At 37.0% G+C, this 16322-nt stretch overlaps 1 protein-coding gene across 1 annotated transcript in view; it reads right to left on the minus strand.

Moving 5' to 3' along the window:
- Positions 1 to 16322, minus strand: part of KCNH8 (potassium voltage-gated channel subfamily H member 8) — a 230048-nt gene that overhangs the window by 114371 nt on the left and 99355 nt on the right. The window contains exons 5-6 of the mRNA XM_019663741.1: positions 13468 to 13625; positions 8105 to 8312 (exon numbers count right to left, since the gene is read on the minus strand). Of these exons, the coding sequence (XP_019519286.1) occupies positions 8105 to 8312; positions 13468 to 13625 (366 nt within the window). The remainder of the gene's footprint in view (positions 1 to 8104; positions 8313 to 13467; positions 13626 to 16322) is intronic.

A 16322-nucleotide genomic window follows, 5' to 3' on the forward strand; every position in this document is an offset into this window, starting at 1 on the left:
ATACACACACACACACACACACACACACACACACGTATATAAGTAAAGAAAGTTAGATCCAAGCCTCAGTCAGGTATATCAGAGTTCCCCTGACCACCAAAAGTAAACCTATTTTTCTCTTCTTTGGATCCTCACATTACCTTTGGGTCCACCCTAAAATTAGTGTTTCCTATGTGAGATATGTCTTGAACTTTGAACTCCTTTAAGAACAGAAGCATTTGGCACACCCTGAGCCAGAAACATATTAGTCTCCCTGATCTTAACAACATAGCTCAGGAAAATCCAATAGGGTAGAAAGAAAGAGGTCAGAGGTGGGCAAAATTTCCAATAACTGAAGTTATAGGATCCTCTGGGAGGAGCCTAGGAAACCAATGAATGGACAGCAAAGAATTCTGTCAAAACAAAGGCTCAAGATATTTAAGACAGGAGGAATCTTCTAGGGCTGAAAGGCCAAAATGAGACAAAGGATCAGCTCCTTGGAGGGTTTTAAATCTAGTGAGCTGTAATCAGTGTCAACCCAAATACATCTCCAGATAGAAGATGGTAGCAAGTCTGAGACAATTACTGAGAGAGAAACATGGAAAAAGAATCAGGATAGGGAGTGAAGAGGAGTTAGCCTTCTCTTATATCCTTGTAAGGCTGAAACCATTGCTTATAATTCTCTTCTATAATGTTAACACATCGTAAGAAATTAAAAATGTATTAATGATTGACTGATTCACTGCAACATCACACAAATCCCAAGTGACTGAGAAATATGGTTTATAAAATCTACATATTTAAACAGTGAGTTTATACGATATTGCGATTTATAATGTTTATTTGGTCTTTGTTGCCATTTCTGGCACAGAGCTCCTAAAACCTTTGGATTTCCCAAGTGATGAGGGTGATAAATGTGTCTCTTGTGACATTAATGAGGTGATTTTTGGAAAGCACCCAAGGATGGGGTCTGGTTGCCAGGAGAACCAACTTCATGATTAGAGGGATGGATTTTAAGTCCCACCCCTTGACCTCTGTGGAGCGGAGAGGGACAAAAGGTTGAATCAATTGCCAAAGGCCAATGATTTAATCAATCATGCCTCTGTCATGATGCCTCCATTAAAGTCCCAAAGGACTGGCTTCTGAGAGCTGCTCCATTGGTGAAGTGAATATGTGGAGATTTGCGGAGAACGGTATGCCTGCGGAGGGTATGGAGGCTTGGTGCCTGTTCCCATATACCTTGTCCTAAGCATCGCTTCCATCGGGCTGTTCCTGAGTTGCATCCTTTTATAATAAATTGGAAATCTAGTGAGAAAATGGGTTTCCTGAGTTCTGTGAGCCATTCTAACAAATTAGTGAAACCTATGGAGAGGGTCGTGGGAACCTCTGATTTGTAGGTCGTAGGTCAGAAGCACAGGTAAGAAACTAGTGACTGGTTCCCGAAATTGGAAAGGGGAGCAATTTTGTAGGACTGAACCATTAACCTGTGGACTCTGACACTATCTCTGAGTAGAGAGGTGTCAGAATTGAGGTGAATTGTAGGACACCCACTTGGTGTCCAGAGAATTGCCTTTTGGTGTGGAGACCACCCCCTACCCCCACTCCCACACCCAACTGTGGAACTGGGTCCAGAACCTAATTTAGTATAGGGGGCATTATAGGAAAGATAGTAAAGGGGTTACAGTTACCTATATACTAGACACTTTAACAAAGTCCAGATAATAAAACTTATGCACTGTCCATTATCATCACCACTAAGAAATAACAGTCTCAGTCATAAAGTATTATCTTCTCAAGATTTTTTAGCCTCAGAAATATGTGGTTCTGGTTTTTACTTTCATCATCAGAGTTTATTTGTCTGTGTGATTTGCTTGTTTTGTTTAAAAAAATTGTGAGTTTGACTGGAGAAAGAGCTACATTTTGCTATAAGTTCTTTGAAATGTCACACTTTAGATTAGACTCAGTCAATACTACTGATATTGTAGTCAATGTCCATAGTCTTATGAATCTAGTAATTTTTCACAATAAAATTATAAACAAACTGATGATTTATGAGTTTACAATGTGTTTTCCCTTGATTGAGATAATAGCTAAAGTTTGTTTTTTAGCAGTAGCATAAACAGGATACACACACACACACACACACACACACACACACACACACACACGAGTATACATGCTAGGGGTGCCCAAAAAATGTATGCACATGACTTGTATTCATCTTTTGTTGTTGGTATATATTGAGTATTACAATTTTAATACAGTTTTTTTCCTTAAAATGTGTATACATTCCCTCTCTCTCTCTCTCTCTCTCTATATATATATATATATATATATACACACACACACACACACACACACACACAACACACACACAAATTAACCACCAATTTAAATTAACTAGTGAAAAACCAGTAGTAAATAATTTATTCTTGTATAGAAAAACCCAAAAGTGAGCAATTCAGTTGTTTCCATGAGATTGTCAAAAGGTCTAAGGTGTAATAGACTATGGATTGCAAGTTGATTATTGGATAAAAGATCAAAGATACATTTTTCAAAAGGGCTGGGACAGTGTAGATAATCTTAACACTTAGACAATGTTTTATAAATCAGAAAACCAAAGCAGCTCGATATGTGATACTTAATCAACACTTAGTATTTGTACTCATATTAATGGCTGTCAGGTATTATAAGGTCTTTTGAGAGAGAAACAAAATAGTTCTTGCTTAAGTGTGATCTGAATACTGAGGAAATTCAGTATTTGGATGGACAAAATATCCAAAGAAATAGACTATTCAATAATAACAGAGTCATGACTTTTGGCTTCCCATGATTTTATGGCTTATACATCATGGTAAATCAGTTTTAACCAAATGAGCAATGAGAATTTTGTTCTATAAAAGTATAAATGATAATATACTATAAGGAAGTACAGCTTCATTGTAAATAACCTCCAAACACTGAAGGAAGGCTGATTTTAGAACTTCTTCCTCTTTTAATCTGTGTGGGGTGATACAATACAGTACAGAAGGCTTTCTGTGGTCCACTCATTTATTCCTGCATTCACCTAAATACAGGTATTGTGCATGGGTTCTCTACACACTCCAAGATCAGTATCATGGGAAGAACACAAAGACAGGAGTTTGTCGTACAGAGTATGTACATAATGTCTCTCTGGATAGAGGGAGAGGGGGAGAGAGAGAGAGAGAGAGAGAGAGAGAGAGAGAGAGAGACTTACATATACATACATACATACATACATACATACACACATACATATGCATATTCACATGTGTGTATGGTTGTATGTGTTATTTATTATAACACAACAATAACATGTCATAATTCTATAGCACTTTTCAGTTTTCAAACTGCTTTCATATACATTAGCTTACTGAAGCTCACCAAATGAGGTTTTCTTATTATTTCAATTTGATAGATGAGGATAATCTCTTTACCTGTTGCTGTAGATTTACTGTGAGATGATACATGTGATATCCTATATTTTTTAAAAGATAGAAATGATTATTATCCTTCTTACTATGATACTGAGTTTAGTAACTTTTTTCCCTCAGGTGTGTGTGTGTGTGTGTGTGTGTGTGTGTGTGTGTGTGTGTGTGTGTTTTATTTTTAAACTCCAGATACACAGGATGTTAACAGAATATTAATAACATGTATTACAAAAAAGGAAGGGTTATGTAGTAAAATAAATTTATGTAACATTTTGGTTAAAGTTTAATCAGTTTTCTTGAGATTTCTCTGAGCTCACACTATGCCAACCTACCTTGTTAGTCCTTCAGAATGGGGATGAAGTGGCTGAATTTCTTAAACTTAACATGACAATTGAACCTTTTATTGTTTGGGGTGTTTGGTCTGAAGTGTAAACAAATTTGGAAGCTCTTTTATATATATATATATATTTACCTTCAGTATTTTCTAGCTGTGCATGTATCCTTTAATCAAGAAACCCTGGTTATCATAGCTGGTTAGAATATTTATTGAACAGTTACTAGGTTCCAGGCCCAGAGTTAAATGCTTCACATAGTTTGCCTAATTTAATACTGGCGGCTCCAGTGTGGTAGGCAATAGTATTATTGACACTTTACAGATACTGAAAATGAAGCAGAGTGAAACATCTTCCCCTATTTCCTGGTGTTCTATATTCAAAGGATCACTGCTCAAGAAAGACATTTATGCCTCGCTTGTAGCCTTAGGATGAAGTCCAAACTCTAAAATTAACAGGAATGGTCTTTAAAGATCTGGTCTGTGACTGCCTCCTCTTTAGCCTCATCAGCTTACTACCACCCCCTCCCCCAAGACCCCCTTCATGCTGGTTCTAGGGAACTGCTTCATGTAGTCATGTCGCTGCTGTCACACATGCCCATTCCTCAGCATCTGTAGAAACAAGAACTATTCATTCTTTAAAACTCAGCTTATCTGGGAAAATCCTTTGCTGACATTCTAGTTACTATATTTGGTGGCCACTCCTCTATACATGTTTCTGTTATAGAATATATCATGCTGTCATATATCTTATTGAATTATTTGTGTTTTTCCTACTGAACTTTAAGTTCCATGACACTATTATGTTATTTGTTTTGGTATCTCCAGTGCCTAATATAGGACCCAGCATGCAGCATTCAAATTTTTTGAATGAATGACCAAATCTTAAGTGACAACCCTATTTGTTCTTCTCTCAGTCTTCTTGCCAGGAAGAATTTACTAAGCAGCCATTCCCTATAACCTCATAATATTCAAAATTATTAGAAGAAATTCTACACAGTTAGGGAATCGAGGTTCTTGTCCCATGATTGTCATTTAGTAATTGAATGACCTTGAACACTGATTAACTCAACAATTTTTTTTTAAACGCTTTTGCCATGTGCCCGTTGGGATGCCGCAGAGCTCATATAACCAAGAGCTGGGTTTTTCACCATAAAACCAAAGAGTTGGACTAAGGTCCCAGGCTTATGGGTAAAATTCCATGAAACAATAAGTCATACCTCAAGCTCCTTAAAATATATGGTATGGATACACATAAAAATATGAAGTAAAATCTAACACTAGGTAAATTAGTTCATTACCAGCCTCTGCCATAGTCTATAAGTATTATTCTTCCTTCTAAAAATAGATATCTTATAGGGAAGAGACACTATAATGTTTTTTAAAGATTAACTTTGATTTGGTCTGATGCAAAATACTGGAACTCTCTCTAGCTGTAAGTAGTAAGCCCACTCAGGACAAAAAGGAGAAGAGAAATAATTTCAAGACAATTAAAAATTATTAGAAAAGAAGTTCCCTTTTATCCCTTGGGAAGGTAAATTTATTCAATACATCTAATGTTAGTCATGACATAAAGAACAATGTGTTCTCTAATCAAATTTTATTTCTGTGATGAATTTTTTGATTCATGGTAGCTGAACCAAAAAAAGATAAAACATCTTAGTGGACAAATTACATAGTAAAAACTAAATTAGCCTAGATTCTCAGCTGCCTCATTATAAAATTAGGTAGGGAAGGTCATAATTACTTAATTTGTGTCCAAACCTCTGCTGGATAATGTTTTAAATGAACAAACAATGCAAGTAATTTGAGGAGAAGGGAAAGTCCTTCTAGCCAAGCCTATAAACTCAATATTGATAGATATAATTAGCATGCTACCTTCCTGATTATATCCTGAGAGGTGTTTGGACAGGAAATCTAATTCTCTTAGAACAAATGCTCAATTATTTTTATAACTGAGTAAAACATATTAATTCCTTGACATGCTGTGATCACAGGATGTATTTTATGACACATCCCTTTTCCACAAACTTGACATTGGATGGTTTCCCTGGATGGCTTTTGTGGGCCCTCAGCTATGATAAAAACTAGACAGAGCTACTAAGCACACAACACTAGGTGTGCTCTTCTATTAAAGTCATAAATCATGGAACCTGAAATAGACTTTCAAGTTATATAGTGAGTTTTCTCACGCTGTAGATGAGGAAATGGAGGCCCAGACTGGTGAACAAAATTACTGCAAAGGTCACACTTGGTGGAGCCGTGACGATAGGAAAGATCTGTTGCCTCCAACCCAGGGTTCTCAACATTGTCTTATGTGAATGCTCCCTTTGTGGGTTGACTTTCCAGCTTACAAACTCCCACTCATAACACTGAGCCATAATACCAGAACTAAGAGTAGGAGCAGGAGAGGGCAATGCAGAAGCAGTTCAGGTGGTGGGCTTCTTTATCTTGAAAATTAAAAAACCTCTGCATGTTTGGGGGAGGAAAAACAACATCTAGTTCATACATCTGCAGCAGGACTGGCATCTCGGAAATGAAACAAAAAGCTTTCCTCATATAACTAAATTTGAGAGCGGGAATAAGCTGAATTTCCCCATCTGGAGACTCTCAGACTAGACAAGCCTTACAAATTAATATGAGTGTATAGGTCTGGGGCCCCAAGGAAATTAGGTCAGGTCCAAAAAGGAATCAGGTGACTGACCACAAGTCAGAATTTTAATATGGATTCAAAACAAATGGCAGAGATCTGATGCTATAATTCACGGAACACCATTAGGACAACACTAGAGTATGTGATGGAGAAGATTTTTGGACAAAGTTATAGAAAGGGAAACAATACTGAAGGATGGAAAATGTTTTCATCTAAGTACAATCCAGACTTTGATCCTCCTTTTATTCAACTCTTCTCTTTCCCCTCACCTCTCTCCTTCTCCCTCTCCCTCATTCTCTCCCTCTCCCTCATCTCATATTCTCCTTATGTAGGATATTTTTGCTTCTACTCTGTCATTTTATTTCCACATTTACTTCGTTTCTGAGGATTGAGGTCCACAGCAAGGCATAGAAAAAGTGCTTTGATAAGGAAGATAAGAGGACAATTCTGAGATGAAAATTATCAGAACACATCAGTTACTTTGTGTAGCTCAGCGACAAAATTAAGACGTGTAGGAGCATTTTTTTTAAGAACCTAGACAGGAGCTTCACTCCCGTGAGACTGCTTTCTTAAGGTCTCCATCTCATTCCTCAAAGATGCCCTTTGAAAGCTTTGTATACGCCCCGTGGTGAGAGGGGCATTTATGCGAGCCAGCCTAGAGATGTTCCCAAATGCATTCTGCCACTAAGTGCTGCTATGAAAAGTCAGACCATTTCTTTCTCTCGGGACTCTCTCGTGGCTTTCTCCCTTTGCAGAGGTCTGAGCTTCTTTCAAAAGTTCAACAATGACTTTGGGAGGAGAAGGTAAGTAAAAAAATTTTCTAGCCAACCAAAAAAACAGATTCTTTTGATTAAATGTCAGATTAAGAGAAAAATCCTACATCAGGTACTATGACAATTCTCTAAAGGGAATGATTGTGAGAAGAATGCAGGCATTTTAGGATACAGGGTTATGGCCTTCAGAATTTTCATTTTTGATAAAGTTCTGGTGGTTGACAGAAGTTAAAAAATGTGTTCATGTACCAATATTTCAGATTCAGTTATGCTGAATTATGTAACACTTGGAAAATCTCCCTTATGTTACCATGTATTCTGGGGACACAAACTTTTACAAATTATATTTGTAAATACCCAGTGTTTACAAATTATATTTATCCAGAATAAATACCACAAATTCTCAAAGTAAACTAAACGTGGAAAGTTTGTCATTATGATAGCACTCTCTCTCTTCTTTGTAAAGGGAAAAAAATGGTAGGGATATTTTTTTTCTATTAACTTGTCACCTAAAATACAAGTGATCATTTTCTTATGATTTAAAATATTGTAATGATTGGCCATTGGCCAGTTGTCCAGTGATTTCCACTTACTAGTCCTGCATTGGATATGTCAGGATAAAATCACACATTACTTATCTAAACACTTCTACAGCTGGGCTGGTCATTTTAAACAGTAAACCCACTGAAAACTTAATCCATTACTCTTTGAAAAAAAAATACCAGGCTCTTCTAGAAAACTTCCTTAAAAGAAATCATCGCATGGACACCGCCCCCCTCCCCAACACAAAAAAAGATGTGAGAAATTGACAGTCAGAGGACATGTATTTATAGACGCATCTTTCACCTCCTCCAAATTCTAGACAATCTTCCTTTTCACTTAAAAATGGAAAATGTGACAAATGTTAAGCCCTTACCAACTTCCCACTTCAGAAGGCTGTTGTCTTCCCTCTCCATTTTTCCAATGACATACCAGATACACGCCATCCAGTGTGCAAGGAGCGCAAACATGGACATGAGCAGGGTCAGGACGATGGTGCTATGTTGGGAATAACGGTCCAGCTTCTGCAGGAGACGCAAAAGACGCAGTAGCCGCACAGTCTTCAGCAGGTGCACGAGAGACACCTGTGGGGGGAGACAGAGCAGCACAGCTTGATTCATGGGGGCACTTCAGTGCCATGGCAGTTACTTTAACTTACAGCCATTCTGGAAAGTTCTCAAAATTAAATATAATCATGATCCCAACGCCATGGTCATTTGTATGACCATTTCTATGCCATTTGTTGACATAGATCAGGAGGTGATAGGATAAAGAAGGATAAAGCAATCTAATTCCTTTGAGTAAATACTTATCTTCCTTAATTAAGATTTATCTCTTTTTCTCTACCTGTCTGATTGAATACAATTGTATATGTTCTGATACACAATGGAAACTCATTATGGTATTGGATCAAATATAAGATGTCTCCACCCCTCACACATATTTTCTTTCAATCCCACTTTCCCTTTTCTGTGTAAGGGAATTCTTTATGACAATAATTCATATAGGCTGAAGTAAAACCTGCAAAGTGGTAATGCAAATAACACAATGTTTTAAAATAGTTAGAACTATAAAACTTGAGTAAGTCCTGCTTACCAGTACTAGTAGCACCTCCTACCGCAGGCGCTACGCCATCTTCCTTCTAACATTATCAATAAAGAAAGCATTTGCCCAATGCACATTTCGAGTTTTCTCTCAAATGGATTTAGGGAACCAAAATCAAACGGAACAAAAATTTTTAAAAAATCTCCTGGGTCCTGCCTTTGCATGCACTAAAACAATAGACTTGTAACTTGGGGTTATTTTCCCGACTTTAGGGCCCACCTGAAAAATGTACATTATTGGTGTCCACCAGAATTGATAATGTCACTGTTAATGACATATGTGGGACTCTAATATACAATCGTTTCACACCTTCCTAGAGCCTCAGAGAGCCTTCTAAAATAGGAAATGAAAGTAAAATATTAACTAATATGCAAACAGAGTTTGAGAAATTCTTTGAGAAATTTAAGTGTATGAGTGAGTGGATAGATTATTAAGATACAAACACTTCAAAATTAGTGTAATAATAGATACTTGATAAGTGTTTTCAGTTGTAATCTCGTGAATTCTGTACTGAGAAACAGTAATATCATAAGGTGAACTGAGAAACTTGCTAGCAGGCTCTGCTCTTTATTTCTTTTTGTCATTTTTCTGTGTTGGTTTACTTTCTTTTCCTTCACAGCCAAGCTCTCACCTATCACTTTTCCAGCTGATTGTTAAGTAGATGATTATATGCTAGGATTTTGAATTTTCTACTTTGTAGCTTAGAGGAATTACTAGGAGTGGAAATTACTTTACAGGTAGACACATTTGATAGATGACAATTTTGTAAGTAAAATGAAACCTGGCACAGAGGTCCCAAATGGAGGAAGCTATTTCCTATGGGTTGAATTGTGTTTCTCCAAATTTCGTGCATTGGAGTCTTAACTCTCAATGTGATGGTATTGGAGATGGGGCATTTGGGAGGCAATTTGGTTTAAATGAGGTCATGAGGATGGGGTTCTCACCATGGGAATAGTGCCCTTAGAAGAGACCAGCGAGCACTCTGTCATGCTTTCTCCTCTCCTTTCCTCTCCTCTCCTCTCCTCTCCTCCCCTCCCCTCCCCTCCCCTCCCCTCCCCTCCCCTCTTCTTTCCCTCACCACATGAGGACACAGCGAGAAGCTACAGCTGTCTACAGACCAGAAAGAGAGTCCTCACCAAGAACCAAATTGACTGGGACCTTGATTGATCTTGGACTTATTAGCCTTCAAAACAATGAGAAATACATTTCTGTTGTTTAAGCCACACAGTTTGTGATAGCAGTCCGAGCAGACTAAGACACCGTCTGAACACATAATATTGATGTAGGCAATCTCCCATTTTTTTCTGATCTGAAAGGGGATATTTGAGGAAGAATGTGGAGTTGCCCTTACATGAGGACAACAGTCATTTTTAAAGACAAGGGACATGAGCCTGTGTGTCCAGGACGAGGCAGCCCTCATGATTTTGCTGGCATTTAAAAAAAATATTTATACACTTATTTCCATCAGAGCCAGCAACTTCCTGCTATATATGTAAATTTTTGCTCTTGATGAATGACAGAAGAAAGGGACATATTTGAGTTTCATGATGATACATCACCAGAAACAAAGAAAGTATTAGTTTTGGGATGCTGTACTGAATTTTACACTGATAAAAATTATAAACTACTTGTAGACAGGTGCATGACAGCAATGCATTCATCAAAAGACCTTATGAAATGGCAGTTTCCCTGGACATGACCACCTCCTGGCTATCAACTAGGAAAGCAAGAAAGAGAGAGAGAGAGAGAGAGAGAGAGAGAGAGAGAGAGAGAGAGAGATGCAAGCTAATTAACATGTACTGAGGTCTTCCCATGTATTAGATACTTAGCAAGGTATTTTAGAGAAATGCTGCCTACTTAGGCTGCTCAGAAACCCAGTAGGAATGTTAATGCTTATGTTAGACCTATTTTGATAACTTCCCCAAAGAAGTCACTCAGATGATGTGATAAAGTAGGATTTGAACTCTTGCCTTTTTTCACTCTATCACACTTACTATGTCTCATTCATAATTTTATCTCTCATAGTGAGCCTTTCATAAGGACTTACACATAGTAGGTTTTAATAAATAAATGTGTGCGCTATATAAAAGACATTTGCCATCAGCAATTGTAGGCAGAGCCAAAGCTAAAGAGTGCAATACATTTTTGATGGTTGTAATGTATTTTTCAATGTCATCTATGGAGATGCACTAACTGAACACATTATGGATCTGGAAGATAACACCTTTGTTTATTTATTTGTTTCTTCCTTTCTTTTTTGTGAGTTCTGTGCAGGATGACAATAGCCTAACTTATAAATTATTCCTCATAACTTATGTTTCTTGAGAAGTAAATATAATATATTGAACAAGCTTTTCTGTTCAAATAGACTATTTTATTCTGACTAATTTATTTTGGGGAATAACAAATTTATGTATTAATTAGGTAATGATCATACGCTTACTTTTGTGAAAAGTAAAAATATTATCACTAGGGGCCGGCCGAATGGTGCGATGGGTAAGAACTGGCTTGGGACGCCATAGGGCCCCGGTTCGGATCCCACATATGAGGGCCAGTGACACTGCCCTCTACAGCTAAGATGCTGAACAACAGCTCAACCTGGAGCTGGGTGCCGGGAGTCGCCGGCGACGGCGTAGGCTGCAGCCCCTGTGCCATGTGGTAGTGGATAGCCAGAAGCCAGCAGCTGCCGTGAGTGGCCGTCCAGAAGCTGGCGACTGATCTCCCTCGCCCAGGAAGAGCGCAATGATGGTGCCAACTTGGGCCAGTGAAGCAACGTCCTCCACAACTAGACTGAAGAACAAAATGACAGCAACTTGTCTGTTCCCCTTCCCCCATTTCCCCAGCGCTGTTCCCATCCCCCCAATTCCCCAATAAAAATCTTTAAAAATATATTATCACTAATAAGAGAGAAAGGTTCCTTCTTTCCAATTTTTCTTTCTCTTTGACATAGATGTTAATTTACAACTTGCATTCTTTATAAAGCATTTGTGCCAGATTTCACAAGTCAGAATGAAGAAAGGGGGCAGGAGTGCAGTGAGAGTACAAGTATTTAAAATTCATCAAAATAGGATCATTAAAATTTTCAAAAAATCCTTTATTTGTCTTAATTTTAGGCAATCGGGATGTTAATGATATATAAAAATCTTATATTTTTAAATTTTATAATATAATTATATAATATATATTTAGAATTCTATGATATATGTTTAGAATTCTAGTGTCTAAAGAGGAATGGAATACAAAAAATATTATTAGTATTTACTAGCAAAGAAGAAAGATAATTTAGAGCAGCCTATTAAACACCATTTATCAATATTTAACAGTTCTTCAGAATTTGGAAAATTTTTCTTAGCATTTTGTGACATATACTTTTTTTTTCAGTCTTGCAAAAGCCTGTTTTAAGTCATTATACTTTCATTATGGTACACTTATCTAGTCAAATTCAATCTTAAAAAGCACTTTAAGAAGCCTGAATAACAATTCAATGTAGCACCAATTGATATCACATACTAAATTTCCCCCCCAGAGCTTTCCTTTTGGTTGGGTTATAAACCTCTTAAGGATATTGACACCATCACCTTCCCAACTTAAAAAAAGAAAAAGAAGAAAATACTATTGTAGAGGCAATTAAATGTACAAAGATGTAGTGACTAGTAAGGATTACAGTTCCAGCTTCATTCTGAAGATGATATTGACTCTTTTTAAAATATTGATCACTTTGTTTAATATTAAAAACTATGCTTTTAAATTCTTGATGTAGAATATGATTTATATAAGAGGTTGTCAACCATGTAAGAAACATGTTTCATTGCAACTAATGTTTAGTAAATTTTTCCTGTTAAAATTGGTCACTCTAAGAACAAATTGCATTACTGGTCCCCAATTGCTATTATACCTTCCTTAAACTCTCTCTGTTTATAAGGGAGCACTTAATGCTTTCAAGAATATCAATCATTAAAGAGTAAAATTTCTATTACTGTAAGTGGGAATATTTTCATCCTATGAAGAGACTTGAAGCTAAACACTTTAGATGAAAAAAATAGAATAATAATTCAAGAGAACTCTCAAGTGTATGTTGGTCATTGTGTCATTTAAGTTTCTTCCCCATCCAACATTTTTATAAGGATTTCTAAGAAGTTGTTAAATTCTCTTATTTTAATTTCAGCATTTTTCTCTATCTTGATTGGTCTTCTCTTTGTTTTGCCAATGAATAATGAAATACTCAAGAGCTAGAGAGTAAAGATCAGAAAGGTAGAAGAACTCTTCAAACTTTCCACCAAATTCTCGAGGCCTAAGTAATATAAAGTTATGCTTCTAATCCTATAGATGGTTTCCTTATCAAAGGATTTGATTAGTGTGTCAGTATTGATAATAAATTTAGGCCTCCTGTATATCCTGGTTCTAGGTATGTAAATAACTAGACTCAGGTAATGCAAATTTCAAAAGGAAATAGTTTCCTCAAGTGGAGAAGCTGGCATGTATGTCATTGGGCACCTTGGCATCCTTATTAAAAAGGGCATAAAATCCTGGATGCCAATTTACCACAAACATTTAAAACCTGAACTTATAAAAATTAAACATGGGGTAAAACCAACCTTCAAGGTCATGTGGAAGGGAACTCTTTTGTTTACTCACCACTGTGACGTTGAAAGCATACAGGAGATCAAAAGGCAGGGCAGCGATTAAATCAATGATGAACCAGGTTGTGACATAGTGGATGCAAATTGATCTTGCTTCAAAGATAACTTGGCCAGACTTGCTGACATAGGTTGTTCGGAAATTTAAAATAATATCTGCTTGGGAAAAAAAGATAGAGAAACAGAAGGAAGGAAGAGAGAGAGAGAGAGAAGAAGGAAAGACAAAAAAGAAGGAAGGATGGAAGGAAGAAAGAAAGGAAGACAGGGAGGAAGGGAAGGAGGAAGAAAATTGTATAAAATTAGACAAATGATAACCTCTTTACGTATTTCAGATTGGTGATATCCAAAATACTCTTCTTGACAGATCCAATTCAACTCAACAAACAAGTATTGGAAGGGTGATGATAGTAATATTTTATGAACACTTAATACCATGGAGACACTGGGTCACAAGTTAACATAATTAAAATAAATAATAATAGCAATAATCATCACTTACTAAATGCTCACTGTATACCAGATGTTGTCCTAAGAACTTAGCTTAGGCTATTTTACTTACTCCTCAGGACATCTTCTGTTGTAGACAGTATTCTCCATGTTAAAGATGCAGAAACTGTCTCGGTGAGAAAGAGTAACTCATCTTTGATTATATCGTGAACAGTGGCAGAGATAGTTCTGAACACAGACATAACTTGTAGACTGTATTTTTTATAGAATACTGTACTACTTTATTCCATGTACAGAAGTTTTACTAATCTGTGTGCATATGGAATTTGTCCCTGTATTAATTAACAAAGTACCAGGAGTTTCTTGTTTGGATTTGTGGCTTAAAGTCTCCATTCCATTTCAATGGAAGATGTGATCACTTTCAACCTTTCCTACATCATTTCTTTGTTATATTTTATATTTATATTTATTTTCTATTTATGTTATATTTTATTACCTATTGATTGAACTTTTTACAATATATGAAGCCCTTGAGAGCACTGGTCAAATGACAAAGCCATAGCCATGTGGATCATCATAAGCTCATCCCTACTCCCTGTGAATAAGTATCTCTTAGTCTGCCTTTTTAGTTCCAAGGTTAAACACCAGTAAAGCATTGGGAAAAGTTACCTTGTCCTTAATTTGTTTTAGAGTTGAGTACAAGCAGTCCATAGGGAATTTCAGGGTTAGTACATACACTTAAGGGTAATAATGGTTGAGCATTTTATGGACTGGAGAATCCAAAAGAAACATATTTCTTCATAGAATTTTGTCCTTGGGGAGTGCCAAGATTCAGTGACTCAGGGTCAAAGGAGGAAATTTGGAAAGTAAATACCCCACACAAAGAGAACAGGAATTCAAGGAGTTATGAAGCAAATGCTAAGCTCTGAATGACATCATAATTAGATGAATTGGAATACCCTTTACAGCTAATTTAAACCATTGAAAACAAGTGGAATAGTGTTGTATGAGGTTAGAAATTTTTTGAATAATATTGAATGTCAATGGTAATTAAAAAAATAAAATTAAAATTAAAAAATTTGATGTCATGATCATGACAGTGACTGATAAATCATACAATAATGTGCACTTCATATCTGTATATCATTTTTACTTTTAACTTCATATTCCCATTTGTGGAAGGCAGAAGTCTAAGATGAGCCCCCAAGACCCTCCCCTCATATGATCTACTCTCCGTGAGTGAGGGTTACTTGCAACCTGTGAGCATGATCATATTGCAGTATTTGGTTCAAGGGTGGCCTAACCTGACCAGGCCTAAGAAAACCCATTATAAGCAGAGTTTTCTTTAGCTGATTGAATGGGGTCAGAAGCCAGAGAGACATGCTCTACCTGGCCTGGAAGAAAGCAAATGCCATCTTGTGGAAAGGACCCCTGGCAGAGAACAGCAGGCAGTCTCTAGTTGCTGAGAACAGCCCCTCACTGACATCAAGCAAGAAATGGAGACCTCAGTCCTACAACCATAGGAAATTAATTCTTCCAACAGCAACATGAGCTTGTAAGGGGGTTCTGAGCTCCAGAAAGAATACAGCTTAGCTAACACCTTGATTTCAGCCTCTTGAGGCCATGAGCAGAGAATTCAATTAAGCCATACCTGAACTTCTGACCTATAGAAATTATGAGATAACAATTGTTTTAAGATGTTAAATGTACGGTAATTTGCTCTGCAGCAATAACAAACTAATACATTTATTATGTCATTTTGTTCTCCTCATAGCTTTGTAAGGTGAGATAATATAGGAATTATAACAAAACAGTTTACTATTAATATTATATTATTATAGAAAACACAATATTCTTAGCAAGAAACCAGTACTGTTCTAGGCCCATTATAATCATAAATCTCATTGACTCCTTACAACAATGCTAAGAGATAGGCACTTTTATTACCCTTTTTACAGATGAGGAAGCTGAGGCACAAAAAAGGTCACATGACTTGCCCAGGGTCACACAGATAATGACACTGAAGCACAAGATTAAATCCCTTAGCTAGTTAGTGAAAGAGCAAGACTCAATTCCAAGTTTCCTAAATTCCAGTTCAGCACTTTGGGCGTTGGTGCCTTAAGAGGGACTTAGGGCCGGCCGAGTGCCTCATTGGTTAAGAGCTCATTCAAGAGTGCGATCTCTGAGCAACAGGGTCACCAGCTTGATTCCCAGTCCAAGCTGAGCTGCTGCCGAGCTGCCAACAGGTGGCAGGATGGCTCAGCTAAAAAAAAAAAAAAAAAAAGGATTGCAAGCCCTTTAGGGATTTCACCATCAGTTCAAGGGGTCTCAAAAAAGAAACAGTAGTTGCTCTAGCCTATTGTGACATGGCCTGTTTCAAAAGGCATTGTCATATATTTTGTCAAA

The sequence above is a fragment of the Hipposideros armiger genome, unplaced genomic scaffold (genome assembly GCF_001890085.2).
Source record: "Hipposideros armiger isolate ML-2016 unplaced genomic scaffold, ASM189008v1 scaffold_403, whole genome shotgun sequence".
Lineage (NCBI taxonomy): Eukaryota > Metazoa > Chordata > Mammalia > Chiroptera > Hipposideridae > Hipposideros > Hipposideros armiger.